This window comes from Stenella coeruleoalba (genome assembly GCF_951394435.1).
Source record: "Stenella coeruleoalba genome assembly, chromosome: 6".
Classification (NCBI taxonomy): Eukaryota; Metazoa; Chordata; class Mammalia; order Artiodactyla; family Delphinidae; genus Stenella; species Stenella coeruleoalba.
Window position 1 is genome coordinate 105,702,816 of NC_137151.1, and position 20,763 is coordinate 105,723,578.

The 20,763-nt window shown below is 36.5% G+C and overlaps 1 protein-coding gene across 4 annotated transcripts in view; it reads right to left on the minus strand.

The window, feature by feature from the left end:
* Nucleotides 1-3,744: 3,744 nt before the first annotated feature.
* BARD1 (BRCA1 associated RING domain 1) overlaps nucleotides 3,745-20,763 on the minus strand; it is a 170,378-nt gene continuing 153,359 nt past the window's right edge. For all 4 annotated transcript variants that reach the window (XM_079924138.1, XM_079924139.1, XM_079924137.1 and 1 more), the window contains 2 exons: nucleotides 6,917-7,014; nucleotides 3,745-5,857 (listed from right to left, as the gene is read on the minus strand). In XM_079924138.1, coding sequence (XP_079780264.1) covers nucleotides 5,525-5,857; nucleotides 6,917-7,014 — 431 coding nt within the window. In that variant the 3' untranslated portion in view covers nucleotides 3,745-5,524. The remainder of the gene's footprint in view (nucleotides 5,858-6,916; nucleotides 7,015-20,763) is intronic.

Genomic DNA, 20,763 nt, shown 5'->3' on the forward strand with positions numbered 1-20,763 from the left:
ATATCTTGAACAAATAAAAACGGAAACACAACTTTCCCAAATCTGTGGAATGTAGCAAAAGTAACCCTAAGAGGGAAGTTCAGAGAGACAAGACTATGTGAATAAGAAAATTTACACCTGAAACTAACACAATATTATACATCAACAATACCTTAATAAATTAAAAAAAAATTTAAAAATAGAAATAAGAAAATTTACAAATAAACAATCTAACTTTACACCTAAAGAAACTAGAAAAAGAAGAACAAACAAAGCTTAAAGTTAGTAGAAGGAAGGAACCAATAAAGATCAGAACAAAAATAACTGAAACAGAGACTAGAAAAATAAAACACAATAGAAAAGATCAATGAAAGTAAGAGCTGGTTCTTTGAAAAGATAAACAAAATTGATAAATCATTAACCAGACTCATAAGGATGTGTGTGGGGGGGTGGGGGTGGAGTGGAGAGAGAAAGAGAAGCCAAATAAAGTCAGAAATGAAAGAGAAGTTACAACTGATACCATAGAAATGCCAAGGATAAGAAATTACTATGAACAATCATATGCCGAAAAATCAGACAACCTAGAACAAATGGCTAAATTCCTAGAAACACACAATCTTCCAAAACTGAATCATGAAGAAAGATAAAATCTGAATAGATTAATTACTAGTAGTGAAATTGAAACAGGAATTTAAAAACTCCCAGGGGAATTCTACCAAAATTTTTTAAAGTTAATACTTATCCTTCTCAAACTGTTCCCAAAAGTTGAAAAGGAAGGAACACTTCCAAACTCATTTTACGAAGCCAGCATTACCCTGACACCAAAACCAGACACCAAAACAAAACAAAACAAGGCAAACCAAAGTCATCAACAATACACTGAAGGATCATACATCATGATGAAGCATAATGAAATAGGATTCACTCCAGGAATGCAAGGAGGGTTCAATACCTGCAAATCCATCAGTGTGATATACCACATTAACATTAACAAAAACAAAGGATAAAAATCATATGATCAATTCAACAGATGCAGAAAAAAACATCTGACAACATTCAACATCCATTCTTGATAAAAACTCAATAATGTGGGTGTACGAAATGTACCTCAACATAATAAAAACTATATATGACAAATACACAGCTAACATCATACTCACTGGGGAAAAGTTAAAAGCTTTTCCTCTAAGATCAGGAACAAGACAAAGATGCCCACTCTCACTACTTTCATTCAATGTAGTATTGAAAGCCATAGCCACAGCAATCTGACAAAAAAAGAAATAAAAGGAATCCAAACTGGAAAAGAAGTAAAAATGTCCCTGCTTGCAGATGACATGATACTATATACAGAAAATCCAACACGCCATGAAAAAACTACTGGAATACATAAATTTAGTAAAATTGCAGGATACGAACTTTATAGAAATCAGTTGCATTTCTATATACCAAAAACAAGCTATCAGAAAGTTAAGAAAACAGTCTCATTTACAATTGCATAAAAAGAGAATAAAACACCTAGGAATAAATTTAACCAATGAGGTGGAAGACCTGTACTCTGAAAGAATTTGAAGACAACACAAATAAATGGAAAAATACACCTTACTCATAGATTGGAAGAATTACCACTGTTAAAATGTCTACACTACCCCAGGCAATCTACAGATACTATGCAATCCCTATCAAAATACCAATGGCATTTTTCACTGACCTAGAGCAAAGAATTCTAAACTTTGTATGGAATCACAAATAGCCAAAACAATCTTGAGAAAGAACAAAGCTGGAGGCAAACCATAAAACTCCTAGAAGAAAACATAGGCAGTAAGCTCTTTGACATTGGTCAAAAGCATTTTAGTTTGATGAACCTGTCTCTCCAGGCAAGGAAGGGACACAAAAGCAAAACTAAACAAATGGGACTACATCAAACTAAAAGCCTTTTGCATAGCAAAAGAAACCATCAACAAAATAAAAAGGTAAACTACTGAATTCATAAATCATATATTCCATAAGGAGCTAATATCAAAACTATATAAAGAACTTTTATAATATCCAAAATTAAAACAAAAAAAAACACCAAAAAACAAAAAAATCCCCAGAACAACCCTATTTAAAAATGGACAGAGGACCTGAAGAGACATTTTTCCAAAGACATACAGATGGCCGACAAGCACATGAAAAGATGCTCGACATCACTAATCATCAGGGAAATGCAAATCAGAAGTGTTTATCGCCTTACACCTGTCAGAATGGCAATGATCAAAAAGACAAAAAATAACAAGTGTTGGAGGGAATGTGAAGAAAAAGAAACCCTTGTACACTGTTGGTGGGAACGTAATTCATGCAGCCACTATGGAAAACAATATGGAGTTTCCTCAAAAAGTGAAAAATAGAACTACCATATGATCCAGCAATTCTACTTCTGGGTATTTACCTGAAGAAAACAAAAACCCTAACTTGAAAAGATATATGCACCCCGATGTTCACTGCGGCATTATTTACAATAGCCAAGATACAGAAACAACCTAAGAGCCCATCAAGAGAAAGTGGAAAAAGATGTGACTTATATGTACAATGTTTATATACAATATCAACAAATTCAGCCATAAAAAATAATGAAATCTTGCCATTTGCAACAACAAATGGAGGGACATAAAGGATATTATGCTAAGTGAAATAAGACAGAGAAATATGATTTCACTTATATGTGGAATCTAAAAAACAAAACAGAAGCAGTCTCACAGATACAGAAAACAAACTGGTGGCTGCCAGAGGAGAAAGGGGTTGGCGGGTTGGGTTCAGGCAGAATCAGTGAAGGGGATTAAGAGGTACAGACTTCCAGTTATAAAATAAAGTCATGGGGATGTAATGCGAAGCATAGGAAATACAGTCAATAATATTGTAATAACTTTGTGTGGTGATAAATGGTAACTAGTTAACAAGGTGACCATTTTGAAATGTATATAAAATATTGAATCACTATGACACACATATGAGACTGATACAGTACTACATCTATTACACTTCAGTTTAAAAAAAAATGAACCACAAGGGAATCACTGTGTAATAAATGACAGTCTCAATGATGATTCCAAGCTACCAAGGTTACACTGTATTCAAAAAAGTTTATTTAAGTAATAAAGTACCTAATATACTTTAGAAATGCAGCGCTCAAAAAGACAAGCTTTTGTCAGCTGAAAGATTTCCTCACAAGTCTTGCAGAGGATCGTTCTTCAACAGTGCAGAGTAAGTCACCTCTATAGAAGAAACAGAGATGTGGAAACACAAAGAACTTTAGTGATTTATGGCAAATAAAAAGGAAGCTTGAGGGGCTTCCCTGGTGGCGCAGTGGTTGAGAATCCGCCTGCCAATGCAGGGGACAAGGGTTCGAGACCTGGTCTGGGAGGATCCCACATGCCACGGAGCAACTAAGCCCGTGAGCCACAACTACTGAGCCTGCGCGTCTGGAGCCCGTGCTCCGCAATGGGAGAGGCCGTGACAGTGAGAGGCCCGCGCACTGCGATGAAGAGCGGCCCCCGCTCTCAGCAACTGGAGAAAGCCCTCGCACAGAAACGAAGACCCAACACAGCCAAAAATAAATAAATTAATTAAAAAAAAAAAAAAAGGAAGCTTGAATCTATGACTGAAAAATGAAAATAATTACAAGTATATCTATACAGAAAATACAAGTTTCAAGAGCTTAACATCAACTAACTGCTGCCAAAATAAATATTTAAAGAAACCAAAAACAAAACTGCTTAATAGTGGGACACAAAATACAACAAAGAGGGAGGAGGACAAACCAAGAAAGTGAATGAAGGAAAGCGAGTAGCAACTCCCCAAAGTGTTTTTACAAACGGGGATTCAGATCAGAGGAACAAACACAAACCTGTCTAGGAATATGACCAATGAGGCAATAGAAAGTGACTAGAAGTCAGTTATAAATCAAAAATGACAACCAAAATCCCAGAGTCTTAAATTATTTAATCCAGACATTATCTAACCCCTCAGATTTGCTTGGTGCTATGTTGTTTATCATTCTCCATTTGAATGAAATGTGGAACAAACACAATACTGGTTGGAGAGAGTGTTTCAGAGCTAATTCACCCTTGAAGGTCAGGGTCAGCTGTATTATTGTGTTCACATAATTTATTTCTTCATATAGAAAAATAACATGTCAAAGAAGGGATTAAAGTAAATTTTATTTTGAAATAATCAGCTGAATCTCAAACTTCAAATAAATGGATCTTAAAATGTTCATGAACTTCAGAATCTCAGTATTCTAATCTAATGGTTACCAAACTATTCCCTTTGGCCCAAAAGGGACCAAACTGGCAAGTCTCAACAGTAACACCCTTTCCAAATCTTTAATATTATAAGTACATTAAATTTCAGAAAGACTTATTAAAGAATCTACTTCTAGAAAATATTTTAAAATGATCTAATCTACCTTATTGATTCACAAATAAGAAATACTCAGACCAGAGTAACCTTCCCAGGTCTCCCCATTCTCAGGTGACATCCTGTCTACTATTCTGCAGCCTTGATGGTCCTGGTCCTGGTATTATGAATAAGTCCTTTTCACTACTACCATTAAACTTACTGTCATAGCCTTTTGTATCACCTGCACAAAAATCTGTTCTAAATCAAGTAATCACCAACTTCTGCCTCCCCAGCAATCCAAAAGTGAAAAACAATTTATGAAGAAAGAAATTAAGACCTACAAAAAAATTATTTTAGCAATACATAAGGTCTACCAGAAAGACTGCTCCCTAATTTATTTACATTTGACTAACAATGTCTCTAAAATGTGTTAGAGAAAATGTCCTACACATTTATATATATATTAACACAGTTATAAGTTGATTAACAATAAGCAAATATATACAATAAAAATATATATCATGAGCCCAATGTTGACTTTCACCACCAGAGAACAGTAATGTTGAGATTCAAATCATGATTTCCTGATTAAGAGACAAGATTTTTTTAAAAAGGGAACAAAAATGTAGGAACAGGTAAATTATAAGTAGCAAAATAAATACAACTGTAGACAGGAGAAGAATTTAACACCTATGGTGGCAAATTTAGACCAGGTAATCTATTTTCATTATAACAAAGCCAGAATAAATTATTTGACAATATTATTTGCTTACTAAACGAAGGCAAGTATTTTTGCTGGTGGCAGGTGTGGATTTTTTTCATCAAAGAACATTAAAAGGGTGAGACATAATGACACCACTTGTATGTTTAACCAACAGTTCTGATCCCCTCTCATTAATCTCTGACAGCTGATAATGTGAATAGAAAGACATGATGAATCAACACATATGCCAGTTTTAAAAAGAAATATCCCTTAAAGCAATCTCCACATCTAAATGGTAAACACAGAATGAATTCATAATCTGGCAATTTGGTTTTTTTTAATTCAAGGCAAAAAAATGTATGAATGAGTCTACCTATTTGTAAAAATGTGAATGATCAAAACAGTGCAGTCACTGGGCTCTCACACTGTGTAAGTTCAATTTGAAATGTACATCTGGTATAGGATTCAGTTGTCAAGAGGGATCAACTCAAAGGACATCACACAATCTATAAACCAGCTGGAAGAAGCCATCCAGACTTTGCCCTGCCTAACTCTCTCTGGGCGATGATTAGACAAATCCTCATAGATGATATACTGTGTGCAGAAGTGCTGATCAGAATCAGGTTTGGCATGGTACGCGACTGTATTGATGGTTTGAGTCACGTCACTGTCTGGCTTGGGCTTTCTGCTGAGGATCTGTCCCCCAGATGCAGTGACAAGCTTAATAAGGCTGTCCTTTGGATGGTGTTTGAAGGTTCCCCCAAAATAGAAATAGCATCCATCAAACAGCTTTGGCAACTGAAAAAACAAAAAAAAAAGCTCATTAAAAGCAGACCAAAATATTTAAAAACACTGCATATGAATAGGGAAATAAAAAGAAAAGTCACAAGCAGTTAAGAAGCTACTTAATGAGGTGTTAGGACAAGCTGTATTTCAAATAAACCATTTAGGTAAAAAAAAGAAATACTCATGCAAATAAAGGTTTCCTATACAATTTTTTCCTTAAGACTCTGGTGCTTTTCACTCTTCTCACAGTTTAGGTGTGCTCTGTGTGTGTGTCTCTGTGTGTGTGTATGGTATACATCCACATAAAACCTGTTCATCAAGCGTCTTATATCAGAATATTTATTCATTTATTTCGTGGGACTTAAAGCCCCAAGAATTCCTTCCTAGGGTAACTGAAACATGCTTCACGGATACCAAGCTAAACTTAATTGTAAGAGTAACAGCTTTTCTATGGAGTTTTCCAATTCTGCCCATCCATATTTAGGTTCCTATATACTACCAATCTAAGGTCCCCAAGGCAGTGACGTGGGAGTGTGGCCTCCAGGATTCTAGAGACGTTTTCCTTAGAACACAATACATTATATGGCCATGGCTAGGGATCCAATTAGATATGAAACACACTTCTGTGAGCTTTACAGAAAAAGTTTCACAAGTCCCTTCTACAAAAACTTTTCTTTGGCATTTTTAATATACCTATATGTCAACAGGGTAATGGAATTTTATCCATTAAAACTACAATATATGGTAATAAAGACATGGTTAACTAAATCCGAGCAGTAGCTCTAAGTCTTCTCTCAAGCTACTTCCTATATCTGAGACTCACCTCAGATTCTGAAAGGTTTATGGGAATGTTCAAGATGCCCAAAATCTAGTAACAGTATGAAATTATTACATTCTGGTTTTTACTGCTCATTGTAATCATCTCTCAGAATCAAGTGCTTGAAATAAGCACAATTAAAGTTTTAATCAGTCACCTGGACTTGTTGAAAGGGCAGGAGAAGTTTTTCCTGACAGTAATAATAGTATTAAGTTATAATAAGAACAATAAAAGTAGTATCAAAAGGAAAATACCAGCTGTTCTCTGTTGAGCCTGCTTCTATGTGGTCCTTCAGGAATTTCATACTTTTCTTCCTGTTCATATTCTTTTCTTTGTAGACATGCTTTCACCCCTGGGGAAAAAAACGAGGATAAAAGCAAAATAAATATCAAGTGAGCATTATTTCTTTCACATTGAAATTATGCCATTTACCTAAGTGATTTTTCTTCTTCATGGTTAAATATTGTTCTGAAACAGAAAAAGAAACTTTACTTATGCCAAAACAAAATGTAATAAAACTGGTTTTCCAAGGCTTCCACGGTGGCACAGTGGTTGAGAGTCTGCCTGCCGATGCAGGGGACACGGGTTCGTGCCCCGGTCCGGGAAGATGCCACATGCCGCGGAGCGGCTGGGCCCGTGAGCCATGGCCGCTGAGCCTGCGCGTCCAGAGCCTGTGCTCCACAACGGGAGAGGCCACAGCAGTGAGAGGACCACGTACCGCAAAAAAAACAAAACAAAACTGGTTTTCCATATAAAGAAAATGTAAGAAATCTTTTCTTCAGAGGACTGAGCAATGAAGTAGTACTGAATATAAATTTTAGTTTTCTTTCTGAAAAACCTAAATCAGTACATTATTTCATGTGCAAAAATAAAAATCTAAATTTTAATTTATAACCATTATCAAAATTAAAGTAATAAAAAGTCCCTCATTTAGTTCAGCCCACAATGATCTGACCCTGAGGTCTTATCATCTGCCCCACTCATTCTGGTGGTCCTATGCCTAACCTCCTGTTAGACTATAAGTGATCTGACATTAAGGAAAGTACTTGAGTCCAGAACACCTCGCTTATTAAGCTGGTCAAATAACAGGGGCTCTACAGCTCTTGTTAAAATAAACAGTAAAGCAGAGTCTGGGACGTGTTTGGAATTGACAGGTAGTCAATGAAGTCACCAGTCTAGAGATGACTTGGTGAATATTTCAAATGTTTTAGAGCTGCTTCAACTGAGATATTCCAAGACATTGCATAATATATAAAAGTTAGAATATTTTAATGACTGAATGCATCTATCTCACCAAAAGCAGAGCTTTGTCAAGGGACTGAATTTTTTCTTAACTTGGGACTATGAATGCATATTCCAGTTGAACACTCAACCCTGACATATCTATAATTCCCTATCATGTGATTCTTAATTTTTTGCTAGTTTTGCCTGGGGACTAAAACATCCCCAGTGTTTTCAATACAAGGATCATTTTTTTTTTTTTTTTTTCGGTACGAGGGCCTCTCACTGTTGTGGCCTTTCCCGTTGCGGAGCACAGGCTCCGGATGCGCAGGCTCAGCAGCCATGGCTCACGGGCCCAGCCGCTCCGCGGCATGTGGGATCTTCCCGGACCGGGGCACGAACCAGTGTCCCCTGCATCGGCAGGCGGACTCTCAACCACTGCGCCACCAGGGAAGTCCAAGGATCATATTTAGCTAAGTTTGCTATGCTGAATTCTACTCTTCTCACTAACTTATCATAAATATGATGTTTTTTATTAAAAATTGTTTTTTTGCATGTAGTAAAAATCATATTTTAAAAATAGAATTTTTAATAACTACTCACAGGGTATAAAAAATTATCTTTCCAATGAAGCTAATACTAAAATATTAACATTACTGTATACTAAAAATAAGCCTCAAAATAAAATTTTTGACTACGTCAAAATCATAGGAGAAACACTGACAGTGTGCTTACATGACATCATATATTGGTTCTACATTAAACACCAATGCAAAAAAATTACCAATCTACCCAAATCACTGACTTACCTCAAACTCATTATTTCACATATAAATTATTACTTTTACTTTTTATCACTTAAGCATGTTACCCCCTTCCTAAACCTCCTTTCCTGATGATATTTGAAGAGCATTTATACCAGTATCTTTAGATGAACTGTATATGCTAGCATATAAAGCCAAGGACTGAACACTGAATACTCCTATAATGTCAAGTAACTGTAACAAGTAAAGAGCTAATGTGTAACTACAGAAATAAAAAAATGGGCTGTGCCTATGCTGGCTGTTTATGCATTTTATGGGTTTATTTGACTGGTTATTTAAACTATCAAAAAAGCATACTAAAATGGTTTCAATTGATCCAGGCAATATGCCAGCGTTAGTCAATCAACAGAATGTAGTCTTAACAGATACTAGAATGAGATAATGGCATCAAGAGAAATGAGATGGCAGACACCAAGAGGGCAGCATGGCACTACCAGAGGAAGATGCCAGTACTCTTTCAGTGTAAATATGCCTCAAGTCACAAAACTTTCAGCCTTATAGCAATTGTTCAGTAAATTTCTGTAAAGGCAGGCAGAAAAATCCAATGCTCTAATTACAATTACTGAGCTAAGTGAAGAATGTGTTCCTCTGATATCCTTTTATTCCAAGTAACAATTTGCCAACTCTCTCTACCACTTAATATCAGCTAAAGAAGGAAAATATAGCTTCCCTGTGAAAACTAAGGAACAGTTTCTAGGTCTATAACAATCTGTTAGGATTGCTGTTGTAGAACAGAAAACATGGAGAATTTTTTGAAATTCGGGTGTGACACCTAGTCCAAAGACTGTAACTCGAACACCTACAAGGGCCGCTCAAATTATATAATCATGTGGAGAACCTTGTGTTAAGTGGTAGGGAGTTATGGAGACTGTAACAAATAGGAAAATGTACATCATACCTAAAGACACAAAAATTAAATGATTATGCTGAACTTAAACCACATAAATTTTATCTGTTTTGGACTTAGATTGCCAATTTGACTTGATGCTTGTCTAATCAACCTCTTCATTTCATAGATAAGGAAACTTAAATCCTAAGAGATTTAAGCAGCTTTCCCAGTGATACACGTGAGATAAGAACTCAGATATCCTCCAACTTCTAGATCAGTGTTTCTTTATCTTTATTTTGTAAAAAAAATAAAGCATCTTAGGAAATGCCAGGTACTCTCTACTCAGATTTAATATACTGTATCTCAAAATAAATGACACAACCACTTAACAGATGACCAAATAGGAGGATCCTTATTTTTAAGAGATTAGCCAAAAGGTATACCAAAGCGTCAAAACCTGCTGACTACCTGGGAGGGGGGGGGGTTGGAGGGGGGAGAACAATGCATTTGGCTTTGTCTTCAGTGAATCAATGAGTTTGTTTAATCTGACTGATGCCAAAGCTGTCACTCTCTCATTTGTACCCTATGAGTTTCAGAATGTTCATACTTCTCAGTAGACATTTACGATAATGACATTTAATATCAACTTCCTAGTAGATTTCTTTTGAGATAAACCAATTGAACTGATTTACCAAAACAAGAATGAAATGCTTTAAACTTTCAGCAACCTAAATGCTGATATATTAACATCATCAATGAAATGGAAGAATCTACAAGCCATAATACTACCTAATTAACAAACCTAAATAATAGATAATATTTTAAGGTTTTAATTACTCAACGTAAGTTAGTTAAGCAAACTGCAGCAAGAAGTGTTATATCTATTTTCCATGTTAAAAAAACTATCAGAACTTTCACATTCCTAGTCATAAACTCATCTAAAGTATAATATATACTGTAATCCTTAATCTCTATAAAGATTTTAAAACAGGTCTTTTTCCAGCAATTTAAAGATACTTCCTTACTGTATAGCACACAGAACTATATCCAATATCCTATGATAAACTATAATGGAAAATATAAAAAAGAATGTATATATATATGTATAACTGAATCGCTTTGCTGTATAGCACTAATTAATACATTGTAAATCAACTACACTTCAATAAAAAATACATCCTAAAACTCAACCAAATTATATTTTGTATTTGTACTTAATAAAGTCCATATTATTCCATTACCTGCCAATAAAATAGTTCAGCAGAAATTGATTCTTGTGAAGAAATACGCATATGCAAGATCACTAGTTAACTTTCTCAGCTAAATAGGAGGATCTGAATCCAAACTGAAATGACTATACATGAATAATTTATATTGTTTATGTAAACACAGATTTCTGAATATGCCAGAATGATATATACTTTAAAATGTGTCAAGCCACTATCCTTGTAAAATGTATGCTTTATATCGTCTTTCTTACTTTTCACACGTTCTATTATATTTTAAGATTCTGACCAAAGCTATCATTTTTCAGAAGTACAGGAATCAACTACCTATCTTATTAAAACTAAGATTCTTTTCAGCACAGATGTATTCCGGATCATGTGTATACCATTTCAGGTAAGCTTTCCTTTTGCCCTGATTTTATTACTTTTTTATATAGAGGTAAGCAGCCCAATTCCCAAAGTACTGCTTAACTCAAAGTCATTAACTCGAAGTCATTAAAGTAGCTCTGGCTACCTAAGCAAAGTCTAGAATCTGTATACTAATGCAGCTTATGAATTCTGGGATATTATTTTTTTTTTAAAAGAAGCCTGTACCATCCAGAAATGTATTCCTTTATTCTGAATCTCGAGGAGCCACTCTTGCTGCCTACCTCATAAAAGCACATATATCCATGGATGTATATTTTCATTTCAGCTGCATGAACCACTGATGATATTCATTAATCTATATTAAGTTTAGTCACTTTTCCTAGTTTTAGAAAGAAAAAAAGGATTGCACAAGTGGGAGGGAGTAGAAGAAAGGGTTTCTGAATCTACAGCTACATACAAATGATTATAGAATACAATGAAGACAGAATAAAGCGTTCAAATGGAGATCTGTTAAATGTCCAAAGAGGAAAGTATCCCTCCACGAAGACCACAGAATGTGCTTACTCTCTTCAAAAGCTAGAGCAATAAATAAATTCCTAATTTAAAGAACTGTTATTCTTCTGAAGCCACTGGCTATTTGTAACTGAAATAGCACTGAAAATCAGAATTAAATATTACTCTTAGCCAACACTAAATGTTATCCTAAAAAAACAAGAAAATACAGAATCAAATATTTTATGTCAAAATCAAAAATACTAATAAATATGTCATTAGATCCAAACTGGGCACTTACGTAACTCAAGAAAACTGCATTATTAGTAAAATAAACACTGAAGAATTTCCTTTCTGATTGTATTGAAAATGAACATCCAAGTTGTAAAAACAACAAAAAATTATTTTTAGATGCTTTTCTAGTAGGCTTTTTAGTCAAATAGGCTATGATATCACTAAATTTCAGACAAAAGGAAATGGTTTTTAAGAGGAAACTTTTTACAACAATGACAAAAATGGAAAAACTCTCACTGAAATTTTTAAAAAATAGGATGGCAAGTAAAAGAAGAGCTAAGCCCAATACTATGAAATTCCACAGTGAAGAGTGGAAGGACAATAAAATGAAGGCTGAAAATGTAAACTAAAAGGTAAATGCTCCTCTCGTGCCATCATAAACATTTAGATTTAGGAAATCAACTGCCACAGATCATTAGATTTTGTGTTTTCATATAAATACCATTGAACAACTTTATTTTTGGCTACTTTTTAAGCCAATATTCTAATTATAAGCATATTTATACATAAAAATACATTTCCTCATAGGATAGTTTGCTAAATTTATTTATTTTACTTAATGCATATTGAGAAGCAGGTCAAATTCTATCACAAAAATATATTACTGTATCATAAAATTTGCTTGGGCAAAATCTGGGTATCAATTCTAAAACCTTGTATTATGAATAATAATATCAAAACAATCCTCAATAATTTAAAAACTCATACTTGGTGTCCTTTGTTAGTCATATATTTAAAACTGAAATATTTATGTAAGACTTCCATTTTTATTGGACAATAACCATATTAAAATTTATCTGCTAGGTCTGCACAACAGGTATCAACAATCTGGTGTACCAGATTGGAGCAATACACATACACAGGTTCTAATTTCCCTGACTAAGAATGAAACCCTCTGGTGGCGCGGTGGTTGAGAGTCCGCCTGCCCATGCAGGGGACGCAGGTTCGTGCCCCGGTCCGGGAAGATCCCACATGCCGCGGAGCGGCTAGGCCCGTGAGCCATGGCCGCTGAGCTTGCGCGTCTGGAACCTGTGCTCCACAACAGGAGAGGCCACAACAGTGAGAGGCCCGCGTACCACAAAAAAAAAACAATGAAACCCTCACCTACCCAATTAATTTTTAGAAAAGATCAAAAAGAAGATCTAATTGTTATTAGAACTTGAGAATTTGAACTTCTTCATAAAAAACTTGAATTTAAGAGACATACATTGATTTTGAAACTGTTATAAACTAACAGACCTCTACCTACCAATCTACAACTGTTTTGATTGTTTCTTTCCCTGTACATATTCACACATTTATATATTGACAGTGAAGATATAATTGTTTTATGTTCTTTAAAAAAAATTAAACAAACTTGTTTTTTCATATTCAGTCCTACTAATTATATAAAAATAAAATTTTTTTCAGAAAACACCTTTAAGCATTCCAGAATGTTCTCAATTTTCTCATATTCCGGTTATTCCCCCCTACTTCTTGTTATAAGAAATAACAATGCAAATAGTTTTTTTTCTTTCTTTTGTATTACTTGCTTGGAGTATATTCTCAGAAGTAGGACTATTATATCAACAGATGTTAATTTTTTTTTATTCTTAGACAATCTTTGTAAAATATTTCTCTAAGCATGAAGTTGCCTAATCAATCTTAGCTGACAGAAATGCTTTGGTATATTTATTTTTTGATAATTAGCAAAATATGACTAGTAAAAACTACCTGTATTTTTAAAATTCCACAGCTCACTCAACATCAATTTGAAGAAATAAATTTTAATAGAAAAGTATAAATTTATTAATCTGATTATGAAGCTATTTATAAAATGATGATATAATGATTGCCTCTTAGGATCAATCTTCCTCATCTAAAACAAAAACAAAGAAACACCGTATCTGGCCCTTTCTCTCTTCACAGACACAAGTCCAGTGCAAAATGTCTGGCACATTCCCACAGCAATTCCCTTAGGTGCTAAGGCCTTTCAGAACTTCTATAGCAGCAATTTTATTTAAACTTAGATGAGAGTGGGGAAGAGGAAGAGATTATGAAAGAAAAGAGGACAACCATTTGCTCTCCCCATCACAATGAGATGAGAAATGAAGAGGCAGAATTAAATTTTTTTTTAAAAAAGGTTAGGCTAGATGAGATTTTGAAAGCAGTGTACTGAAAGAACACGTCAGTAAAATACATTTTCACTTTCTGAAGGCTAGTTTACATCCTTAGGATGCAATTCCACTTTTTTCATTCTCTAAGAGATGAATAAAATGGCATATTTATATATCTTCTAATCTTCATTCTAGTCACCTCTTTCATTACCAAAATTCACCCTGTATGGGGATGGTTATTAGTTGCCTGTGAGGAATTAGCACCAAAACTAGGACTAAAGCAGAATCTCAGGCACAAATTTAACCTTGAAGAAGGAACTTTCCTAGCTGTATCTCCCGTTTCTGTAAAATAAAGATAAATACCATTTGATAAAATATCTGTAAAATAAATATGATGAGACAGAATGGCTAGTACAATAGTATAATTATGCCCTATTCTTAGAATGTTCATTCAAAGTTCATTAACTATGACACTGTAAGATGCTCTCTCTACATATATAATATAAAGAAATAAAAGATATGGACCAATTAAGACAAAATAAGTTTCAACAGAAGCCTTCCAATAGTTAAATTTGGATCCAATAGATCCAGACTGTTTTGTATAATTCTTTTTGTTAATTTGTTTAAATTTGCTTAAGTTTTTAAATAAGACAGTTCTCTGCAGAGAAAGTTTAGATGAAATTTCCTCTTTAATCTACCTGGTTTGTGGAAAATGCCATAAAACGTTGATACTAAACTTTCTATATAGTTCAGCCAGTAAAGCTTCTGTCTACCAGGCAAGCTGGTGGATAACCTCAAACACAAGATCTAGTTTTAATAAGTCATAAATCTTTATGATTAATTTTGAAAGCTTTGGTCCACCACATCTTTCCTTAATATAGATGGTTTTCAACTAGTTTTGAATAGCTGTGAACATTTTTTTAAAAATCACACTAAGTTGCCTGACATTAAGAACAACACAGAGACTTCTGGGAAGATGGCGGAAAAGTAAGACACGGAGATCACCTTCCTCCCCACAGATACACCAGAAATACATCTACACGTGGAACAACTCCTACAGAACACCTACTGAATGTTGGCAGAAGACCTCAGGCCTCCCAAAAGGCAAGAAACTCCCCCACGTACCTGGGTAGGGCAAAAGAAAAAAGAAAAAACAGAGACAAAAGAATAGGGATGGGACCTGCACCAGTGGGACGGAGCTGTGAAGGAGGAAAGGTTTCCACACCCTAGGAAGCCCCTTCGCGGGCGGAGACTGCGGGTGGCGGAGAGGGAAGCTTCGGAGCCGCAGGGGAGAGCACAGCAACGGGTGCAGGGGGCAAAGCGGAGAGATTCCCGCACAGAGGATCGGTGCCAACTGGCACTCACCAGCCCGAGAGGCTTGTCTGCTCACTCGCCGGGCCGGGCAGGCCTGGGAGCTGAGGCTCGGGCTTTGGTTGGAGCACCGGGAGAGGACTGGGGTTGGCGGCGTGAACACAGCCTGCAGGGGGTTAGTGCAACACGGCTAGCCGGGAGAGGGTCCGGGGAAAAGTCTGGAACTGCCAAATAGGCAAGAGACTTTTTCTTCCCTCCTTGTTTCCTGGTGCGCGAGGAGAGGAGATTCAGAGCATTGCTTAAAGGAGCTCCAGAGACGGGCGCGAGCCGCGGCTAAAAGTGCGGACCCCAGAGACAGGCATGAGACGGTAAGGCTGCTGCTGCCGCCACCAAGAAGCCTGTGTGCGAGCACAGGTTACTATCCACACCCCCCTTCCGGGGAGCCTGTGCAGCCCGCCACTGCCAGGGTCCCGGGATCCAGGGACAACTTCCCCGAGAGAACGCACGGCGCGCCTCAGGCTACTGCAACGTCATGCTGGCCTCTGCCGCCGCAGGCCCGCCCTGCACTCCGTGCCCCCTATCCCCCGCCTGAGTGAGCCAGAGTCCCCGAATCAGCGGCTCCTTTAACCCCGTCCTGTCTGAGCAAAGAACAAACGCCCTCCAGCGACCTACACGCAGAGGCGGGGCCAAATCCAAAGCTGAGCCCCTGGGAGCTGTGAGAACAAAGAAGAGAAAGGGAAATCTCTCCCAGCAGCCTCAGAAACAGCGGATTAAAGCTCCACAAGCAACTTGATGTACCCTGCATCTGTGGAATACATGAATAGACAACGAGTCATCCCAAATTAAGGAGGTGGACTTTGAGAGCAAGATTTATGATTTTTTCCCATTTTCCTCTTTTTGTGAGTGTGTATGTGTATGCTTCTCTGTGAGATTTTGTCTGTATAGCTTTGCTTCCACCATTTGTCCCAGGATTCTATCCGTCCGTTTTTGTTTGTTTGTTTTTTTCTCTTAATAATTATTTTTGTATTTAAATAACTTTATTATATTTTATCGTATTTTATTTTACTTTACCTTATCTTTCTTTTTTCCTTCCTTCCCTGCTTCTTTCCCTCCTTCCTTCCCTCCCTCCCTCCCTTCTTTCTTTCTTTCTTTCTTCCTTCCTTGCTTCCTTGCTTCCTTCCTTTCTACTTCTATTAATACTTTCTTTCTAATTTTTCTTCTCAGACATGTGGATGAAAGGCTCTTGGTGCTGCAGCCAGGAGTCAGTGCTTTGCCTCTGAGGTGGGAGAGCCAACTTCAGGACACTGGTCCACAAGAGACCTCCCAGCTCCACATAATATCAAACGGCGAAAATCTCCCAGAGATCTCCAACTCAACACCAGCACTCAGCTTCACTCAACGACCAGCAAGCTACAGTGCTGGACACCCTATGCCAAACAACTAGCAAGACAGGAACACAACCCCACCCATTAGCAGAGAGGCTGCCCAAAATCATAATAAGTCCATAGACACCCTAAAACACACCACAGGACGTGGACCTGCCCACCAGAAAGACAAGATCCAGCCTCATCCACCAGAACACAGGCACTAGTCCCCTCCACCAGGAAACCTACACAACCCACTGAACCAACCTTACCCACTGGGGACAGACACCAAAAACAACGGGAACTACGAACCTGCAGCCTGAAAAAAGGAGACCCCAAACACAGTAAGATAAGCAAAATGAGAAGACAGAAAAACACACAGCAGATGAAGGAGCAAGATAAAAACCCACCAGACCTAACAAATGAAGAAGAAACAGGCAGTCTACATGAAAAAGAATTCACAATAATGACAGTAAAGATGATCCAAAATCTTGGAAATAGAATAGACAAAATGCAAGAAACATTTAACAAGGACCTAGAAGAACTAAAGATAAACAACGATGAACAACACAATAAAAGAAATTAAAAATACTCTAGCAGAATAACTGAGGCAGAAGAACGGATAAGTGACCTGGAAGATAAAATAGTGGAAATAACTACTGCAGGGCAGAACAAAGAAAAAAGAATGAAAAGAACTGAGGACAGTCTCAGAGACCTCTGGGACAACATTAAACGCACCAACATTCGAATTATAGGGGTCCCAGAAGAAGAAGAGAAAAAGAAAGGGACTGAGAAAATATTTGAAGAGATTATAGTTGAAAACTTCCCTAATATGGGAAAGGAAATAGTTAAACAAGTCCAGGAAGCACAGAGAGTCCCATACAGGATAAATCCAAGGAGAAATACGCCAAGACACATATTAATCAAACTGTCAAAAATTAAATACAAAGAAAACATATTAAAAGCAGCAAGGGAAAAACAACAAATAACACACAGTGGAATCCCCGTAAGGTTAACAGCTGATCTTTCAGCAGAAACTCTGCAAGCCAGAAGGGACTGGCAGGACATATTTAAAGTGATGAAGGAGAAAAACCTGCATCCAAGATTACTCTACCCAGCAAGGATCTCATTCAGATTTGATGGAGAAATTAAAACCTTTACAGACAAGCAAAAGCTGAGAGTTCAGCACCACCAAACCAGCTCTGCAACAACTGATAAAGGAACGTCTCTAGGCAAGAAACACAAGAGAAGGAAAAGACCTGCAATAACGAACCCAAAACAATTAAGAAAATGGGAATAGGAACATACATATCTATAATTACCTTAAATGTAAATGGACTAAATGCTCCCACCAAAAGACACAGACTGGCTGAATGGATACAAAAACAAGACCCATATATTTCCTGCCTCCAAGAGACCCACTTCAGACCTAGAGACACATACAGACTGAAAGTAAGGGGATGGAAAAAGATATATCATGCAAATGGAAACCAAAAGAAAGCTGGAGTAGCAATTCTCATATCAGACAAAATAGACTTTAAAATAAAGACTATTAGCAGAGACAAAGAAGGACACTACATAATGATCAAGGGATTGATCAAAGAAGAAGATATAACAATTGTAAATATTTATGCACCCAACATAGGAGCACCTCAATACATAAGACAAATACTAACAGCCATAAAAGGGGAAATCGACAGTAACACATTCATAGTAGGGGACTTTAACACCCCACTTTCACCAATGGACAGATCATCCAAAATGAAAATAAATAAGGAAGCACAAGCTTTAAATGATACGTTAAACAAGATGGACTTAATTGATATTTATAGGACATTCCATCCAAAAACAACAGAATACATATTTTTCTCTACTGCTCATGGAACATTCTCCAGGATAGATCATATATTGGGTCACAAATCAAGCCTTGGTAACTTTCAGAAAATTGAAATTGTATCAAGTATCTTTTCCAACCACAACGCTATGAGACTAGATATCAATTACAGGAAAAGATATGTAAAAAATACAAACACATGGAGGCTAAACAATACACTACTTAATAACAAAGTGATCACTGAAGAAATCAAAGAGGAAATAAAAAAAATACCTAGAAACAAATGATAATGGAGACACGACGACCCAAAATCTATGGGATGCAGCAATAATAGTACTAAGAGGGAAGGTTATAGCAATACCATCCTATCTTAAGAAACAGGAAACATCTCGAATAAACAACCTAACCCTGCAACTAAAGCAATTACAGAAAGAAGAACAAAAAAGCCCCAAGGTTAGCAGAAGGAAAGAAATAATAAAAATCAGATCAGAAATAAATGAAAAAGAAATGAAGGAAATTACAGCAAAGATCAATAAAACTAAAAGCTGGTTCTTTGAAAGGATAAACAAAATTGATAAACCATTAGCCAGACTCATCAAGAAAAAAAGGGAGAAGACTCAAATCAATAGAATTAGAAATGAAAAAGGAGAAGTAACAACTGACACTGCAGAAATACAAAAGATCATGAGAGATTACTACAAGCAACTCTATGCCAATAAAATGGACAACCTGGAAGAAATGGACAAATTCTTAGAAATGCACAAGCCGCCAAGACTGAATCAGGAAGAAATAGAAAATATGAACAGACCAATCACAAGCACTGATATTGAAACTGTGATTAAAAATCTTCCAACAGACAAAAGCCCAGGACCAGATGGCTTCACAGGCGAATTCTATCAAACATTTAGAGAAGAGCTAACACCTATCCTTCTCAAACTCTTCCAAAGTATAGCAGAGGGAGGAACACTCCCAAAGTCATTCTACGAGGCCACCATCACCCTGATACCAAAACCAGACAAGGATGTCACAAAGAAAGAAAACTACAGGCCAATATCACTGATGAACATAGATGCAAAAATCCTCAACAAAATACTAGCAAACAGAATCCAACAGCACATTAAAAGGATCATACACCATGATCAAGTGGGGTTTATCCCAGGAATGCAAGGATTCTTCAATATATGCAAATCAATCAACGTGATACACCATATTAACAAAGTGAAGGAGAAAAACCATATGATCATCTCAATAGATGCAGAGAAAACTTTCGACAAAATTCCACACCCATTTATGATAAAAATCCTGCAGAAAGTAGGCATAGAGGAAACTTTCCTCAACATAATAAAGGCCATATATGACAAACCCACAGCCAACATTGTCCTCAATGGTGAAAAACTGAAAGCATTTCCACTAAGATCAGGAACAAAACAAGGTTGCCCACTCTCACCACTCTTATTCAACATAGTTTTGGAAGTTTTAGACACAGCAATCAGAGAAGAAAAGGAAATAAAAGGAATCCAAATCAGAAAAGAAGTAAAGCTGTCACTATTTGCAGATAACATGATACTATACATAGACAATCCTAAAGATGCTACGAGAAAAATACTAGAGCTAATCAATGAATTTGGTAAAGTAGCAGGATACAAAATTAATGCACAGAAATCTCTGGCATTCCTATACACTAATGATGAAAAATCTGAAAGTGAAATCAAGAAAACACTCCCATTAACCACTGCAACAAAAAGAATAAAATATCTAGGAATAAACCTACCTAAGGAGACAAAAGACCTGTATGCAGAAAATTATAAGACACAGATGAAAGAAATTAAAGATGATACAAATAGATGGAGAGATATACCATGTTCTTGGATTGGAAGAATCAACATTGTGAAAATGACTCTACTACCCAAAGCAATCTACAGATTCAATGCAATCCCTATCAAACTACCACTGGCATTTTTCACAGAAGTAGAACAAAAAATTTCACAATTTGTATGGAAACACAAAAGACCCTGAATAGCCAAAGCAATCTTGAGAATGAAAAATGGAGCTGGAGGAATCAGGCTCCCTGACTTCAGACTATACCACAAAGCTACAGTAATCAAGACAGTATGGTACTGGCACAAAAACAGAAAGATAGATCAATGGAACCAGATAGAAAACCCAGAGATAAACCCACGCACATATGGTCACCTTATCTTTGATAAAGGAGGCAGGAATATACAGTGGAGAAAGGACAGC